Here is an 18,634-nt window from a genome sequence, read left to right on the forward strand (position 1 = left end):
AAAGACGGCAGGGTGTCCTGCCTTTGCGGGGGGGCGCGGTGGGCACTCCGTCAGCGGAGTGTCCACACCGGCCAGAGCGGGGGTGGTGAGACTTCCCAGCGTTAGGTTGTGCCTTAGACAGATGGGCCGTCTCAGTCGTCCCATATTTAATATAATCAGTTGGGGCGTTTTAAGTCGCCGCCATTTTGAGATGTGACTAGAGCTGGGCATTCCGTGGCGCCTTATTGCCAGCCCTTTACGAGAGGGTCATACCACGTTAATAAATATACTATGGCCTTTAAATCTAATTGTTACGGTGTCCGTGTCTTTATTGTCTCAGCGTGAGTTATTTTAGTTAAGCTAGCTTAAAGGGTGTGTTAGAGTTTCAAGCCAAATAAATGTATAGACGCCTTAATGTGTGCTGTGACATAAAGATAACAGAGGTGTGGATCATATTGTCTACAGCAACTAGGTCGACAAGCATTAGGTCAACACCAGTAGGTCGACATGGGGTAAGGTCAACATGGGTCTAGGTCAACATGGGTTTAGGTTGACAGGTCATTAGGTCAACACAAGCATTAGGTCGACATGGGCAAGGTTGACAGTCAAAAGGTCAACATGGTGTTTTTCACTGTTTTTTTTTACCCAAATGTTGACACAATCAACATGGACACAGGATAAAGCGCACCGTGTTCCCTCTCATGGCTCGCTGCGCTCGCCATACTTCTGGCACTATTTTATTCTCCCCCCCATGCCCTTGTGGATGGTAGGGCATGAAATACCACCTGTCGGCACATGTCAACGACATAATGACCCTGTCGACCTAACCCGTGTCAACCTAGACTCATGTCGACCTTCCTGCATGTCAACCTAGACACAAGTTGACATAAATGCATGTCGACCTAATGGTGTTGACCTAATGACTCTCTAACTGGTGACCCAATGACTGCATCCCCCTGTAACGCCCCATCCCCAGGTTCTGATTTGTCCATAGGCCTGTCAGTGAAAGTAAAGCAATGGCCATCAATAGGTAAAACCATCTGTGACCATGTGCACTATCACCATCGATGGCAATCATCATTGATGATAGAACTGATGTCCATCACTGCTGGACATCCATGACAGGACACAGCCTGTGTCCATGCTCACTCTCAAAGACAGCCGGAGTTTAAGTGCTGCACACTGCCACTGCCGACACCCACATTATACCTGAGCAGTTCTGCTCCTATAAAATAAGATTGCTTCTACCTATGGTTCTGTTCCGATTACAGCAAGACAGTCTTGACATTTGGAGACTTGGTTTTCAGCTGGCTCGGGGAGGGGGCAGTTGGGGGGAGCATGAGATCACTGCTGCTCTGCACAGCATCTCTTCAGTGCAGGAAGGGAGGGAGTGACTCAGGGACTTCCCAGCATAGGTGCTGATTCTGTGGGTGCTCAATGGCCCGAGCACCCACAGGAATTAATGAGCACCCACGTGCCCGTAACTCCAGAGTCCCAATGCCGGGCCACTGTATTTGCTTGTTGAGCCGTTCAACAGGCTTAAGCACCCACCAGCAAAAACATAAATCGGCACCTGTGCTACCCATCTGGTAGGGGAACGCTGGGCTCGCCACCAAAAATGAAGTAAACGGGGGTTGTGGTGCTAGTCCACGCCCCCCACACCAGAGGCCAGGCCCGCCCTGACTGTAGCTTCAACCCCTTCGACTGTAGCAGGTCCTGATTAGACACAGCCAGAAATTGGGAGGTATATGAGTACACCACCCTAATGGGGGATTAAAATACTCCATGCGCATTGCCATCTCATACCCCTTTCACACCAGCCTAAATTCCCGGGTTGGTGTGAAAGGTTCCCGGGTCAAATTACCTGGACCAATTTGCTGGGATTCTAACCCTGCTAGCTCCTTCGGCACGCGGGTGGTCCCTCTTTCATACTGGGAAATGTTGGGAGGTATGAGAACACTGGCCCTGACAGATCGCTCTGCACAGTCTCCGCCCCTCGCCCCATGTGTAGAACCCTTAAGACAGAGAAAAATGGGGGGTGTTTGAACAGCGCTAAAGGAGTAATAATTAAAAAATGAGTGAAGATTGGTTAGATCTAGTACAAAAGATAGTAATTTATTAATCTAAAATAAGAATAACATGTAGCCAGTATACATGAATAATTATAAAATCATGGATAAAAAGTTTGTGTCTCACCAACCAACCAAGGCAGTAGGATAGCCTGGATAGTCCCGCAAGTCCACAGGGAGCTGAGATGGTGTCCCCAAATTGAGATTGAAGGGAGGGAGGACCAGATATGATGTTAAGGAGCGGCCCAATTTGGCTCAAATGACCGGCTCCCTCCGCTAGATGGAATAGCGGGCTGGTAGCCTCTACCTCAGTGGTCGCCAACCCGTCGCTCGCGAGCTACCGGTAGCTCGCGGCAGCGATCTGGGTGGCTCGACCACTCTGCCCCTGCCAGCCGCCCGACACTCCATTATCCCGCCCAGCCGCCCGCCCGCTCGCTCACCGGCCGAAGCCCGGCCTCCCTTCTCCCTGTCTGCTCTGAGGGGAGGAGAGCGCATGCCGCGTCTCTCCTACCCCTCACTGTGGATTCCTTTGACTGTGCCGTCTGCGAATCAGAACTGGCGGGCCAGCAGCCAATCAGGAGCTGGCCCGCGAGTTTTGATTGACGGACGCCCAGTCACAAGGAAGTGAGGGGAAGGAGAGACGCTTGGTGCTCTCCTCTCCTCAGAGAGGAATCAGCAGCGGCGGCGGTGACGACGACAACAACAACGATGACAGCGATGACAGCGGACACAGACAGCAGCGGCACAGGGGGACAGCAGCACTGGTGAGTCTGCTGGTGCTGGGAAACTGGCACTGTGGGGGCATACATGTTCCTGGCACTGTGGGGGCATACATGTTCCTGGCACTGTGGGGGCATACTTGTTCCTGGCACTGTGGGGGCATACTTGTTCATGGCACTGTGGGGGCATACTTGTTCCTGGCACTGTGGGGGCATACTTTTTCCTGGCACTGTGGGGGCATACTTGTTCATGGCACTGTGGGGGCATACTTGTTCCTGGCACTGTGGGGGCATACTTTTTCATGGCACTGTGGGGGCATACTTTTTCATGGCACTGTGGGGGCATACTTTTTCATGGCACTGTGGGGGCATACTTGTTCCTGGCACTGTGGGGGCATACTTGTTCCTGGCACTGTGGGGGCATACATGTTCCTGGCACTGTGGGGGCATACTTGTTCCTGGCACTGTGGGGGCATACTTGTTCCTGGCACTGTGGGGGCATACTTGTTCCTGGCACTGTGGGGGCATACATGTTCCTGGCACTGTGGGGGCATACTTGTTCCTGGCACTGTGGGGGCATACATGTTCCTGGCACTGTGGGGGCATACATGTTCCTGGCACTGTGGGGGCATACTTGTTCCTGGCACTGTGGGGGCATACTTGTACCTGGCACTGTGGGGGCATACTTGTTCCTGGCACTGTGGGGGCATACTTGTTCATGGCACTGTGGGGGCATACATGTTCCTGGCACTGTGGGGGCATACTTGTTCATGGCACTGTGGGGGCATACTTGTTCTTGGCACTGTGGGGGCATACATGTTCATGGCACTGTGGGGGCATACTTGTTCCTGGCACTGTGGGGGCATACTTGTTCATGGCACTGTGGGGTATATGTGTATACCCTTTTCCTCTGTCTCCAGTGTTGGGAGGTATGTTTGTGACACATTGGACATTGCAGTGTGTGGCATATTGTGTCTGGGGCATTGTGGTATGCGGCATAATGTGTCAGGGCCATTACAGTGTGTGGCATAATGTGTAAAGGGCATTTTTTGATTATTATGCAGATTTCTTGTTTTTAAAAATTTTTAGTAGCTCTTCAGGCGGTTTATTTTGTCTCGAGTAGCTCCCGCCCCAAAAAAGGTTGGAGACCACTGCTCTACCTCTACCCTCTTTTGGATGTTGATAACCAAATTTAACCAGAATCTGGATAAAAGGGGGGTAGATTGAAGGTCTCAGGGTCTCTCACCAGCTGAGAAGGTGTAGTGACCTGGATGGTCTCACAGGTTTGGATGGAGCTGTGATGGTGTCCCCAATATGGCTGGGGGGAGGGAGGACCAGATGGAGTGTCCAGGAGCGGCCCACGATGGCTCAAATAACCGACTCCCTCCGCTTTTGATGGAGTACAGCGGGCTGGTGTCCTCGACCTCTCCTTTCTAGCAGGGTATTTGTATCCAAATTGGACGGGGATCTGGATGGAGGGTAAACGGGTTGGTATTCCAGGGTTTCCTGTTGGTAAACTTGTAGTAGTTGGGAAGGTTGGTGAGAAATCCTAACCGGTTTCGCTGCTCCAGGCAGCTTTGTCAAAGGATAACTGGCTCTGAAAGGGGTCTGGCTTTTATTCCCTGTAACATGGGTCATGTGACCAAATCAATTAGAACAACCAATCTGTATATTTAAATAAAATAGCGCTGGGGTAGGAGGCAAATGATTCCTTTAAAGTAAACAAATAGAGCAGGGGTGGCCAACCGGTCAGAGGTAAAGAGCCGAAAAATATCGGTAGTCAAGCTAAAGAGTCGGCATCATGCGTGGCCGCCAAAAAAAGGGGTGTGGTCTATTTTGACCCCTTGGGTGGGTGTGATACAAATATGCCTCCAATAGTGCAGTGCCATATATACATATGCCCCCAATAGTGCCAGATACACATATGCCCCCCACGGTTCCTGGTATGCCCCCACAGTGCCAAAAAGCTGGTATGCCGCCACAGTGCCAAAGAGCTGGTATGCCCCCACAGTGCCACAAACTGCTATGCCCCCACAGTGCAAAATTCCCAGCAGCACTCACCATTGTTGCTGCTGCTGCCAGGCGGGGAGAGGACAGTCTGGCGTCCCCCTGCAGACCTGTCATGTCACCGAGGGGAGGAGAGCACAGCACAGGACACCGCACGTCTCTTTCCCCCCTCACTTCCCTGTGATTGGGCCGTCCACTAATCAAAGCTCGCGGGCCGGCTCATGATTGGCTGCTGGCCTGCAAGCTTTAATTGGCGGACGGCCCAGTCACAAGGATGCACAGTAAGATGTGCGATGCTCGCTCTCCTCCCCTCAGAAGAAATATGGATTCAGGGAACCGGCAGCGGGGGGACGGGAACGGGCGTCGGGCAGCAGTGGGAGCAGGAGCCGCACCTTACAAGGGGGAGAGCCGCATGAGGCTCGCGAGCCACGGGTTGGCCACCCCTGAAATAGAGTATAGCGTGTTTCAGGCTAATAATATAGACATAGAAATATCAGGTATTGAAAATAAAAAAACGGGGTAAGAGGAATCCATAGTGAATAGGTATACGACCCATGTTACAGGGAATAAAAGCCAGACCCCTTTCAGAGCCAGTTATCCTTTGACAAAGCTGCCTGGAGCAGCGAAACCGGTTAGGATTTCTCACCAACCTTCCCAACTACTACAAGTTTACCAACAGGAAACCCTGGAATACCAACCCGTTTACCCTCCATCCAGATCCCCGTCCAATTTGGATACAAATACCCTGCTAGAAAGGAGAGGTCGAGGACACCAGCCCGCTGTACTCCATCAAAAGCGGAGGGAGTCGGTTATTTGAGCCATCGTGGGCCGCTCCTGGACACTCCATCTGGTCCTCCCTCCCCCCAGCCATATTTGGGACACCATCACAGCTCCATCCAAACCTGTGAGACCATCCAGGTCAACACACCTTCTCAGCTGGTCAGAGACCCTGAGACCTTCAATCTACCCCCCTTTTATCCAGATTCTGGTTAAATTTGGTTATCAACATCCAAAAGAGGGTAGAGGTAGAGGCTACCAGCCCGCTATTCCATCTAGCGGAGGGAGTCGGTCATTTGAGCCAAATTGGGCCGCTCCTTAATGTGAGGTTATCAGATTCACTGTAAATCTGTAATTACTATATTTTATTAGGTGTAGTAATTAATGTACTATTTTAGTCCGTCGGTACCCTCTTGTTCTCCATATATGTCTATATACTCCCTATATGTGTGTGTAGTTCCAGATCATATATTATTAGGCTGTATAATCCCACCTCAAATGTAATGTCTGTATTTCCCAGGACTTTATTCATGTAAGCATTGTACCATTGGCAATCTCCCCAGGGGGGTTTACAAATCTTTGTAAACCTCTGGGCTCTAGCAGACTTTGTGGAACCGGCCACCACAGGGGGTGATCAGCCCATAATGTAATCAGCCGATTATTGTTCCTGCTGTTTACATGAGGGGGATAGCTGAAGGACAATCACCACAGGGGGTGATCAAATTCCCCTACTATCAACAGGAGGGTTGTCCACAGGGGGTGACCACCACATAATGTAATCAGACTGTGTTTTATATCTTGGGTTGACTCTGCTATGCATATCTTGGCCACTTCCAGACTTTCTGGAACCGACCCCAGCAGGGGGCAGAAGCAGATGGGCAGCAGCAGTACCTGGGAGGGGGGATAAACCTGACTTGAATCCACCAATAGGGATTGAGTGCAAGCCCACTGATGGTATGGAGAAGCGTGGGAATTGGAAGTTTTTAAAATGACTCGCACACAAGCCAGGAAGAGAATTGATGGACTGTCCTGGACTAAGAGGTTATGCTCTGTCTAGGTATCGTGTGGATTTATATGCTATCACTGCTGTGTGGGCTAAGTGATAGTTTGCCCTGTGGAACTGATCTGGGACTGTGACTATACAAGGACTGTCTGTTTGGGCCTGCTACCTGAATATCTTTCTACTCTGCAATTTACCTTTGCCACTGTTTATTGTCTATTTGTGCGTGCTGTGGAAAATAAACCATATTTTGGTTTCATCTGCTCGGTGTCTGAGTGATTGAGGAACTCGTACCCTCACACTTAACATCATATCTGGTCCTCCCTCCCTTCAATCCCAATTTGGGGACACCATCTCAGCTCCCTGTGGACTTGCGGGACTATCCAGGCTATCCTACTGCCTTGGTTGGTTGGTGAGACACAAACTTTTTATCCATGTTATAATTATTCATGTATACTGGCTACATGTTATTCTTATTTTAGATTAATAAATTACTATCTTTTGTACTAGATCTAACCAATCTTCACTCATTTTTGAATTATTACTCCTTTAGCGCTGCTCAAACACCCCCCATTTTTCTTTGTCTACCAGTACAGGACTAACTATCCTGTCACAGAGCAGCAGCTGGGAAACACAGCTCGTATCAGGCGCACCTGACCTATAGTCACCTTGTGTGGCTTGGGTCACCCCCCTAACCCTCCAACCCTTAAGACAGGCTGTGTTTTAATTTGTTGGTAACAATTGACTGCCTTTTGACTGTCGACCTTCCCATTGTCAACCATGTGTCGACTTTCCGACCCAGTTGACCTTAGACATGTCGACCTATTTCATGTGTTGACCTAACCCCTGTTGACCTTTAGTGGTCTACCTTATGTATGTCGACCTTCATAGTGTCGACCTAGCGACTGTGTTCCCAACATACTATAACAAATGCTGTTTAGGTTACAGTGAAATGATGACTGTGGCACACTAATGGCAGGGATCCAGTATGAAATCCCGGCGGTCGGGATCCCGGCGTTCAAAATCCCGACCGCCGAAATCCCGACAAGGGGGGGACGTGGACCGCCCCCCCTTGCGGGCTCGCTACACTCGGCACACTAATTTATTCTCCCTCCAGGGGTGTCGTGGACACCCCTGGAGGGAGAAAGTGTCGGGATTTCGGCGGTAGGGATTCCGGCGTTGGGATTCTGAACGCCAGGATCCCGACCGCCGGGATTTTAACTGCATCCCAATGGCAGTACATAGGGACATATGAGTATGGAGGAATACAGTGTATGAGCCTGCCCGGGGGCTGTGCTGTGCAGACCAGTGACATCACACATATGGCAGTACATAGGGACATATGAGTATGGAGGAATACAGTGTATGAGCCTGCCCGGGGGCTGTGCTGTGCAGACCAGCGACATCACACATATGGCAGTACATAGGGACATATGAGTATGGAGGAATACAGTGTATGAGCCTGCCCGGGGGCTGTGCTGTGCAGACCAGTGACATCACACATATGGCAGTACATAGGGACATATGAGTATGGAGGAATACAGTGTATGAGCCTGCCCGGGGGCTGTGCTGTGCAGACCAGCGACATCACACATATGGCAGTACATAGGGACATATGAGTATGGAGGAATACAGTGTATGAGCCTGCCCGGGGGCTGTGCTGTGCAGACCAGCGACATCACACATATGGCAGTACATAGGGACATATGAGTATGGAGGAATACAGTGTATGAGCCTGCCCGGGGGCTGTGCTGTGCAGACCAGTGACATCACACATATGGCAGTACATAGGGACATATGAGTATGGAGGAATACAGTGACCCTGCCCGGAGGCTGTGCTGTGCAGACCAGCGACATCACACATATGGCAGTACATAGGGACATATGAGTATGGAGGAATACAGTGTATGAGCCTGCCCGGGGGCTGTGCTGTGCAGACCAGTGACATCACACATATGGCAGTACATAGGGACATATGAGTATGGAGGAATACAGTGTATGAGCCTGCCCAGGGGCTGTGCTGTGCAGACCAGTGACATCACACATATGGCAGTACATAGGGACATATGAGTATGGAGGAATACAGTGTATGACCCTGCCCGGGGGCTGTGCTGTGCAGACCAGTGACATCACACATATGGCAGTACATAGGGACATATGAGTATGGAGGAATACAGTGTATGAGCCTGCCCGGGGGCTGTGCTGTGCAGACCAGCGACATCACACATATGGCAGTACATAGGGACATATGAGTATGGAGGAATACAGTGTATGAGCCTGCCCGGGGGCTGTGCTGTGCAGACCAGCGACATCACACATATGGCAGTACATAGGGACATATGAGTATGGAGGAATACAGTGTATGAGCCTGCCCGGGGGCTGTGCTGTGCAGACCAGTGACATCACACATATGGCAGTACATAGGGACATATGAGTATGGAGGAATACAGTGTATGAGCCTGCCCAGGGGCTGTGCTGTGCAGACCAGTGACATCACACATATGGCAGTACATAGGGACATATGAGTATGGAGGAATACAGTGTATGACCCTGCCCGGGGGCTGTGCTGTGCAGACCAGTGACATCACACATATGGCAGTACATAGGGACATATGAGTATGGAGGAATACAGTGTATGAGCCTGCCCGGGGGCTGTGCTGTGCAGACCAGCGACATCACACATATGGCAGTACATAGGGACATATGAGTATGGAGGAACACAGTGTATGAGCCTGCCCGGGGGCTGTGCTGTGCAGACCAGCGACATCACACATATGGCAGTACATAGGGACATATGAGTATGGAGGAATACAGTGTATGAGCCTGCCCGGGGGCTGTGCTGTGCAGACCAGCGACATCACACATATGGCAGTACATAGGGACATATGAGTATGGAGGAATACAGTGTATGAGCCTGCCCGGGGGCTGTGCTGTGCAGACCAGCGACATCACACATATGGCAGTACATAGGGACATATGAGTATGGAGGAATACAGTGTATGAGCCTGCCCGGGGCTGTGCTGTGCAGACCAGTGACATCACACATATGGCAGTACATAGGGACATATGAGTATGGAGGAATACAGTGTATGAGCCTGCCCGGGGCTGTGCTGTGCAGACCAGCGACATCACACATATGGCAGTACATAGGGACATATGAGTATGGAGGAATACAGTGTATGAGCCTGCCCGGGGGCTGTGCTGTGCAGACCAGCGACATCACACATATGGCAGTACATAGGGACATATGAGTATGGAGGAATACAGTGTATGAGCCTGCCCGGGGCTGTGCTGTGCAGACCAGTGACATCACACATATGGCAGTACATAGGGACATATGAGTATGGAGGAATACAGTGTATGAGCCTGCCCGGAGGCTGTGCTGTGCAGACCAGCGACATCACACATATGGCAGTACATAGGGACATATGAGTATGGAGGAATACAGTGTATGAGCCTGCCCGGGGCTGTGCTGTGCAGACCAGTGACATCACACATATGGCAGTACATAGGGACATATGAGTATGGAGGAATACAGTGTATGAGCCTGCCCGGGGGCTGTGCTGTGCAGACCAGTGACATCACACATATGGCAGTACATAGGGACATATGAGTATGGAGGAATACAGTGACCCTGCCCGGGGGCTGTGCTGTGCAGACCAGTGACATCACACATATGGCAGTACATAGGGACATATGAGTATGGAGGAATACAGTGTATGAGCCTGCCCGGGGCTGTGCTGTGCAGACCAGTGACATCACACATATGGCAGTACATAGGGACATATGAGTATGGAGGAATACAGTGTATGAGCCTGCCCGGGGGCTGTGCTGTGCTGTGCAGACCAGCGACATCACACATATGGCAGTACATAGGGACATATGAGTATGGAGGAATACAGTGTATGAGCCTGCCCGGGGCTGTGCTGTGCAGACCAGTGACATCACACATATGGCAGTACATAGGGACATATGAGTATGGAGGAATACAGTGTATGAGCCTGCCCGGGGGCTGTGCTGTGCAGACCAGTGACATCACACATATGGCAGTACATAGGGACATATGAGTATGGAGGAATACAGTGACCCTGCCCGGGGGCTGTGCTGTGCAGACCAGTGACATCACACATATGGCAGTACATAGGGACATATGAGTATGGAGGAATACAGTGTATGAGCCTGCCCGGGGCTGTGCTGTGCAGACCAGTGACATCACACATATGGCAGTACATAGGGACATATGAGTATGGAGGAATACAGTGTATGAGCCTGCCCGGGGGCTGTGCTGTGCTGTGCAGACCAGCGACATCACACATATGGCAGTACATAGGGACATATGAGTATGGAGGAATACAGTGTATGAGCCTGCCCGGGGGCTGTGCTGTGCTGTGCAGACCAGCGACATCACACATATGGCAGTACATAGGGACATATGAGTATGGAGGAATACAGTGTATGAGCCTGCCCGGGGCTGTGCTGTGCAGACCAGTGACATCACACATATGGCAGTACATAGGGACATATGAGTATGGAGGAATACAGTGTATGAGCCTGCCCGGGGGCTGTGCTGTGCAGACCAGTGACATCACACATATGGCAGTACATAGGGACATATGAGTATGGAGGAATACAGTGTATGAGCCTGCCCGGGGGCTGTGCTGTGCAGACCAGTGACATCACACATATGGCAGTACATAGGGACATATGAGTATGGAGGAATACAGTGACCCTGCCCGGGGGCTGTGCTGTGCAGACCAGTGACATCACACATATGGCAGTACATAGGGACATATGAGTATGGAGGAATACAGTGTATGAGCCTGCCCGGGGGCTGTGCTGTGCAGACCAGTGACATCACACATATGGCAGTACATAGGGACATATGAGTATGGAGGAATACAGTGTATGAGCCTGCCCGGGGGCTGTGCTGTGCAGACCAGTGACATCACACATATGGCAGTACATAGGGACATATGAGTATGGAGGAATACAGTGACCCTGCCCGGGGGCTGTGCTGTGCAGACCAGTGACATCACACATATGGCAGTACATAGGGACATATGAGTATGGAGGAATACAGTGTATGAGCCTGCCCGGGGGCTGTGCTGTGCAGACCAGTGACATCACACATATGGCAGTACATAGGGACATATGAGTAAGGAGGAATACAGTGTGTATGACCCTGCCCGGGGGCTGTGCTGTGCAGACCAGTGACATCACACATATGGCAGTACATAGGGACATATGAGTATGGAGGAATACAGTGTATGAGCCTGCCCGGGGGCTGTGCTGTGCAGACCAGTGACATCACACATATGGCAGTACATAGGGACATATGAGTATGGAGGATTAAAGTGTATGACCCTGCCCGGGGGCTGTGCTGTGCAGACCAGCGACATCACACATATGGCAGTACATAGGGACATATGAGTATGGAGGAATACAGTGTATGAGCCTGCCCGGGGGCTGTGCTGTGCAGACCAGCGACATCACACATATGGCAGTACATATGGTCATATGAGTATGGAGGAATACAGTGTATGAGCATGCCCGGGGGCTGTGCTGTGCAGACCAGTGACATCACACATATGGTAGTACATAGGGTCATATGAGTGTGGAGGAATACAGTGTATGACCCTCTCTGGGTGCTGTGCTGTGCAGACCAGTGACATCACACATATGGCAGTACATAGGGACATATGAGTATGGAGGAATACAGTGTATGAGCCTGCCCGGGGGCTGTGCTGTGCAGACCAGTGACATCACACTTATGGCAGTACATAGGGACATATGAGTATGGAGGAATACAGTGTATGAGCCTGCCCGGGGGCTGTGCTGTGCAGACCAGTGACATCACACATATGGCAGTACATAGGGACATATGAGTATGGAGGAATAAAGTGTATGACCCTGCCCGGGGGCTGTGCTGTGCAGACCAGTGACATCACACATATGGCAGTACATAGGGACATATGAGTATGGAGGAATACAGTGTATGAGCCTGCCCGGGGCTGTGCTGTGCAGACCAGTGACATCACACATATGGCAGTACATAGGGACATATGAGTATGGAGGAATACAGTGTATGAGTCTGCCCGGGGGCTGTGCTGTGCAGACCAGCGACATCACACATATGGCAGTACATAGGGACATATGAGTATGGAGGAACACAGTGTATGAGCCTGCCCGGGGGCTGTGCTGTGCAGACCAGCGACATCACACATAGTTCTGCAAATTACAGGAAGTAACTCAGGACATTCCTCCCCTGGCTGCGGTACAGGACTCTTCTCTTATTGCTGTAGTCTGTATTTCTGAGCCAGATGCACAAAGCTTCAAACCGTGATAAAGTGGAGAGTGATAAACAATCAGCTCCTAAGTGTCATTTCTCAAACCCAGTCTGTAACATGGAAGATAGGAGGTGATTGGTTGTTTGTCACTGCACTTTATCACTTCCTGAAGCTTGGTGCATCTGGCAGGTTATGTCTCCTTCATGTCTCTGTAGTGTTACAGCAGTTTCTTGCTGAGCTTCCACCTGACAGACCTCTCATACATCTGCTATCAGCAGAGTCAGACCAAAGCCGGTAGCACTCTCCCGTCTGCAGCTCCTCAGGTAAGAAGACCCATCACATGTAAATGTTTCTGAGCTATCTTCTGAATCAGGGGTAGGAAGCTGCGGCACTCCAGCTGCTGTGGAACTAAACATCCCAGCATGACCATGTTTCTTTCTGTTAGGACGTGCTAACATTGTGGCATAGAATGCTGGGATGTGTAGTTCCACAGGCTAACGACTGTAGAGCGGCAGATTGTTCACCCATGTACTAAATAGAGATCCTAGAATAGAAGCATTACAGAAAGGTTACTGATAATTTGTCCTACAGTAATTGCTGGTTGGCTGATGTGTATCACATGACCTCAGCAGTGCTAGTGCGCGATTGTGGGCGGGATGTTCCAATATCTGCTGCCCATTTTCGCCCCCCCCCTTCGCCGGCCACCACATTCTTAATAATTGCATATGCTCTAACATATGTGATAATTAACGGGGTCGACCTAGTTTAGGTTGACATACATTGGGTTGACAGTAAACACCTATAAAAGGTCGACAAGGACTTTAGGTTTACATGGTTTATTACCATTTTTTGGGTGTCTATGTCAACTAACGTCGATTTGTTTTTAAAATTTTGTCGACATATAGTCCCTGTCGATTTAAGCCATGTCAACCTAATATAGGCCGGCTCAATGACCGTATCCCTGCACGGACAACGGAGACCATCCCTGAGATTTTCTCAGCCGAGTGCCGGAAGGTCTGTGCATGTGCGGTTAGTGCTGACCCCGGTTGACCTCCCTGACTAAACTACCCCCCCAGCAGTGTGGTCTTATCCCACAGGCCCATATCAGGATGGCAGTAGCTCAGGGATCCGATGCTGCCTGATATTGATACATCAGGCAACACCGCATCCACCAGAGGATCCTTTGAGGGGAACAGCTGCAGGTGGGACATTCATTCAGGTGATACTTGCTGCTAACCCATGAAAACTGTGTTTTGGGGGGGAATTAACCGCAAATATTAAATAATAAATGAGCCATAGGCCAAATACATGCAGATGGGTTGGGATCATTTTGTCTACAGCATGATGGTCGACAGTCATTAGGTCGACATGGGTCTAGGTCAGGCATTCCCAACCATGGTCCTCAAGGCACACCAACAGTGATATCCAGGCTTCAGCACAGATGGATTAATCAGAATCACTCAGGTAATAATTAAATCACCTGTGCTCAAGCCTGGATATCACTAAAACCTGTACTGTTGGTGTGCCTTGAGGACCGTGGTTGGGAATGCCTGGTCTAGGTCGACACGGGAAAAGGTTGACATGGTTATAGGGCGAAAGGTCATTAGTTCGACAGGTCATTAGTTCGACAATGTCTAGGTCGACAGTCAAAAGGTCGACATTGGGTTTTTCACAGTTATTTGACCTGAATTTCAATACAGTTGACATGGACACAGTTTAAAGTGCACCGCATCCCCTCGCATCGCTCGCTGCGCTTGCAATGCGTCGGGTACGGTGCCTCGCTACGCTCGGCACTAGGGTTACCACCTAGTCCCTTTAATTCCGGACACATGTTAATTACACAGGTTCTGTGGCAGTTTAAAATCAGGTGGAGTCTTGAAGTCAGCCAGCCACAAAACCTGTGTAATTAATATGTGTCCGGAATTAAAGGGACTAGGTGGTAACCCTACTCGGCACACTATTTCATTCTCCCGCCACACCCTAGTGGATTGTAGGGCATGAAATACCAGCTGTCAGCATATGTCAGCTAAAAAAACAGTGAAAAACTCCATGTCGACCTTTTGACTGTCGACCTAGACACTGTCGAACTAATGACCTGTCGAACTAACGACATGTCGAACTAATGACCTTTTGACCATACTTGCCTTCCTGACCCTCTCCATGCGAGAGGAAATGCTCTGTTCCTGGGCTTCCCTGGTAATGTAGGATTGCCATCACCTGTAGTGAAACACCTTTACCTAGCTCCCCACATGTGATGGCAATCCTACATTACCAGGGAAGCCCAGGAACAGAGCATTTACTCCCGCATGGATAGGGTCAGGTAGGCAAGTATGCTTTTGACCTAGAACCATGGAACAACAGGTGTCTGCGGCGCTCGGGGCTAGCGTAGTGTGTACTGGGCAGTGTAACTTCTGCAGCCACCGTGCTGGAGGAATGCCAACCTCCCCAAATTACCACAAGAAACCCAAGTAGCACGGGGCGCTGAAGTGACACAATAGACCAGGCATTCCCAACCACGGTCCTTAAGGCACAACAACAGTGCAGGTTTTGTAGATATCCAGGCTTGAGCACAGGTGACTTAATTAGTATCTGAGGGATTCTGATTAAACCATCTGTGCTGAAGCCTGGATATCACTAAAACCTGCACTGTTGGTGTGCCTTGAGGACCGTGGTTGGGAATGCCTGCACCAGACAATTAAAATCAATAAAATTAATTGGGTACACATAACATGTATTAAATTGATACTGTGCAGATTGCACAACAATAATTCACAGTAAAAATATACACAAAATAAAACAATAAGTATACATGAAAAAAAAAATAAACAATAAAAAAATAAAAATAAAAATAGAAAAGAAAATAAACAAAATAAACAGAAATATATAAATAAATGGATACGGTGGGGAATAGTAAACTGGTTAGGTACAAGCTAAACACGTGTTTAGTGTGAATAGAGGATCAGTCTTGAGTGAGGCGTGAGGCTGGAGGGCTGCACCGCTCAGGGCTATCGGTGCGGCTACGATGGATATCGCACCTGGCGTGGGTGCCTCTCTCCAGTGTTGCCGTGTGGGGTATTGGCCTCAATCTCTCCCGGCGGCAATGTGCCGTTGATCACCGGACGTGGTGCAGCTGCACCTGAGAGCTCTGCCACAGTTCCAAGTGTGCTGCCGAATGGAGATACCCACGGGGTCAGATAAGTGATGTGGATGTACCGGGCGGCCAGCTTCTGGGATGGACTCCTGGGAAAACGCGTTTCTCTGCTCACAGGACGGCTTTCTCAATTCCAGAGTCGGAATTGAGAAAGCCGCCCTGTGAGCGGAGAAACGCGTTTACTATTTACCAGTTTACTATTCCCCACCTTATCCATTTTTTTATATATATTTCTGTTTGTTTTGTTTATTTTCTTATCTATTTTTTTTTTTTTTTCATGTATACTTATTGTTTTATTTTGTGTATATTTTTACTGTGAATTATTGTTGTGCAATCTGCACAGTATCAATTTAATATATGTTATGTGTACCCAATTGATTTTAATTGTCTAGTGTGTCACTTCAGCGCCCGTGCTACTTGGGTTTCTTGACCTTTTCCCATGTCGACCTAATGGTGTTGACCTAATGACTGTCGACCATCATGCTGTAGACCAAATGACCGCATCTCATGCAGATGTGCGGCTAATCAAAATTGCCTTGCCCGCACTGTCTATATAGCTGTGTACACACGGGGGAGATATATTGCTCAGTTTCTCCTTTTCATCAGCGATCAGAGATGGTCGCTGATGAGAAGGAACCTCTGCCGGGGGAGCCGCAGAGGTAATCAGCTGGTTGCAGGAGCAAGCTCCTGCGACCAGCGATTAGAATGGGGCTGAAACCGGGAGCGCGCACCCGGCGATTTATCGCCGAAGCACACTCCCATCACTGGCAATATGGTCGCCAGCGACCATATTCCCAGCGATTTCAGCCCCTATCGCCCCCATGTGTACACAGCTTATCAGCGATAGCTATCGCCCACAGTGTACACATGGGGGGGATTCTGGCTATCCTTCTGGCCTGGCCAATTCTCCCTGTGTGTACATGGCTTAAGTAATGAAGCCGCAGAAAAGTATCCCAGATTCACGTGCAATAATCTGCATTTTATTTTCTACTAGGACATATAAGATCTCATTGCCTGCTGCATGATGGCCACTTCCACCAACCGTGAGTGTCAGCTTTTGTACCTATTTGTATTAGTAATCATGTTAGCCATTGCATGTACAGGTCACAAAGAGAGCTGAATACAACTGACACCAAGACCCTGTACATAAATAACACTAAATATGGTACTTGTTTCCTAGCATGGCGCCCACTAAGCAAATAACTTAGTGGGCTATTCTGCGTTGGAAAATCGCATCGCATTGCGTAGCGTGTATAGTGCTGTGCGATGCGTGCGATGTCCATATTAAGTGCGCAGGAGTGACATGGAGGGAGTAACAACAAGGACACACAGACACTGAGTGCAGAGGCAGTATGTGCGTTGAAGCACTACTTACTTCTGAGGCCTATATAAGAAAAAAAAATATAAGAAAAGCATTAAAAGAGACGGGCCACCCAGCGGATATGCAGCCGCGTGAGGAGGGAGTGGACCGGTTACCTGCCACGAATCCAGCGGCACTGTTGATAGAGTCGGGACTCCTGGCTGGGGGTGCGGCAGGTGGAGGGGGGGACCGGGCAACCTGCCGCATAACCAGCGCAGCAGCATTGAAAGAGCTGGATGTGGAGGTGAAGGGGGGGGGGGGGTCGGCAGAGATGTGGCAGCAGGTGGAGGAGGGAGCCAGGCTACCCGCCAAGAAGACACAGGTCAATGTGGGGTGAGGTAGCCTATGGACCAGCAGCACATAGAGCTGCCCTTTGTAAGTACAGCAGGCTGGCCAATCTCTCGCGCTGCCTCTTTTGGATCAGTAGTAGAGAAGTGCCAGTATGCCACAAAGCCACATACCAGCCCACTTCGACCTCTCTCTCTCTCTCTCTGCATATGTGAATTGAATACACTTTTACTATTGAAGCTGCAGTGAAATGTGGGCACTCAACCACATGAAGAAGTAAAACCAAAAGATGAAAACAGACACTGCGCTGGAATAGCAAAAACGATAAGTGGCAACGCAACCTTTATGAATTTTGTCTGTACCAATACGGATACTCTGTTGTGGCGGATCTTTCCGGCAGATTGTGTGTACATGTTATTTATTATTATATTTTACCTTTGAACCCTGTTATTAAATCGTTTTTTGCTATTCCAGCGCAGTGTCTGTTTTCATCTCCTGATATAAGTGTTTCCAGGGCAAAGGTAAATGCTCTTAATGGTGGATTACCTGCCCAAGTGGTAGGCCAGGGTGTGGGCTATGGTAAGGATAACTGGGGCATTTACAAGCGTCTGTTCTATGCTGTGATTACCTGTATGCTGCTGCCTGTAAATATGCCTGCCTGGGGAAATGCAAAGAGATTTACCGAAGCAAATTCAGGTGCCTTGGATTGGGTGTTGTGTCAAACCGCTGTACTCAAGGGAAGGTCAATTCCTAAAAAGGTATAAAACAAAAGAAACAAGAGCAGTGCTAAGAATAACAGTAAATAATGTATATTGTATAAATTATCAAATAATTTATTCATGCATAATTAAGGACGCAGTAAGAAAGGTTAAAATGAATTACGCTTATAAAAACATAATAATCCAATGGGACATGCAGAAGATTGCATATATACCTATTTTGCACTGTTTGTTTACATTTATAATATTTTGTTTATTCTGTTGTCATGGCGATGCAT

The 18,634-nt window shown here is 49.4% G+C and overlaps 1 protein-coding gene across 1 annotated transcript in view; it reads left to right on the forward strand.

Annotated features, from left to right (window-relative positions):
• Positions 1 to 12,919: 12,919 nt before the first annotated feature.
• The window catches only part of LOC146009590 (NACHT, LRR and PYD domains-containing protein 3-like), a 41,221-nt gene continuing 35,506 nt past the window's right edge, over positions 12,920 to 18,634 (forward strand). The window contains 2 exon segments of the mRNA XM_083150038.1: positions 12,920 to 13,161; positions 16,984 to 17,032. Of these exon segments, the coding sequence (XP_083006164.1) occupies positions 17,011 to 17,032 (22 nt within the window). The 5' untranslated portion in view covers positions 12,920 to 13,161; positions 16,984 to 17,010.

This window comes from Crinia signifera, chromosome 6 (assembly GCF_055691185.1).
Source record: "Crinia signifera chromosome 6, ASM5569118v1, whole genome shotgun sequence".
In the NCBI taxonomy this organism is placed as follows: Eukaryota; Metazoa; Chordata; class Amphibia; order Anura; family Myobatrachidae; genus Crinia; species Crinia signifera.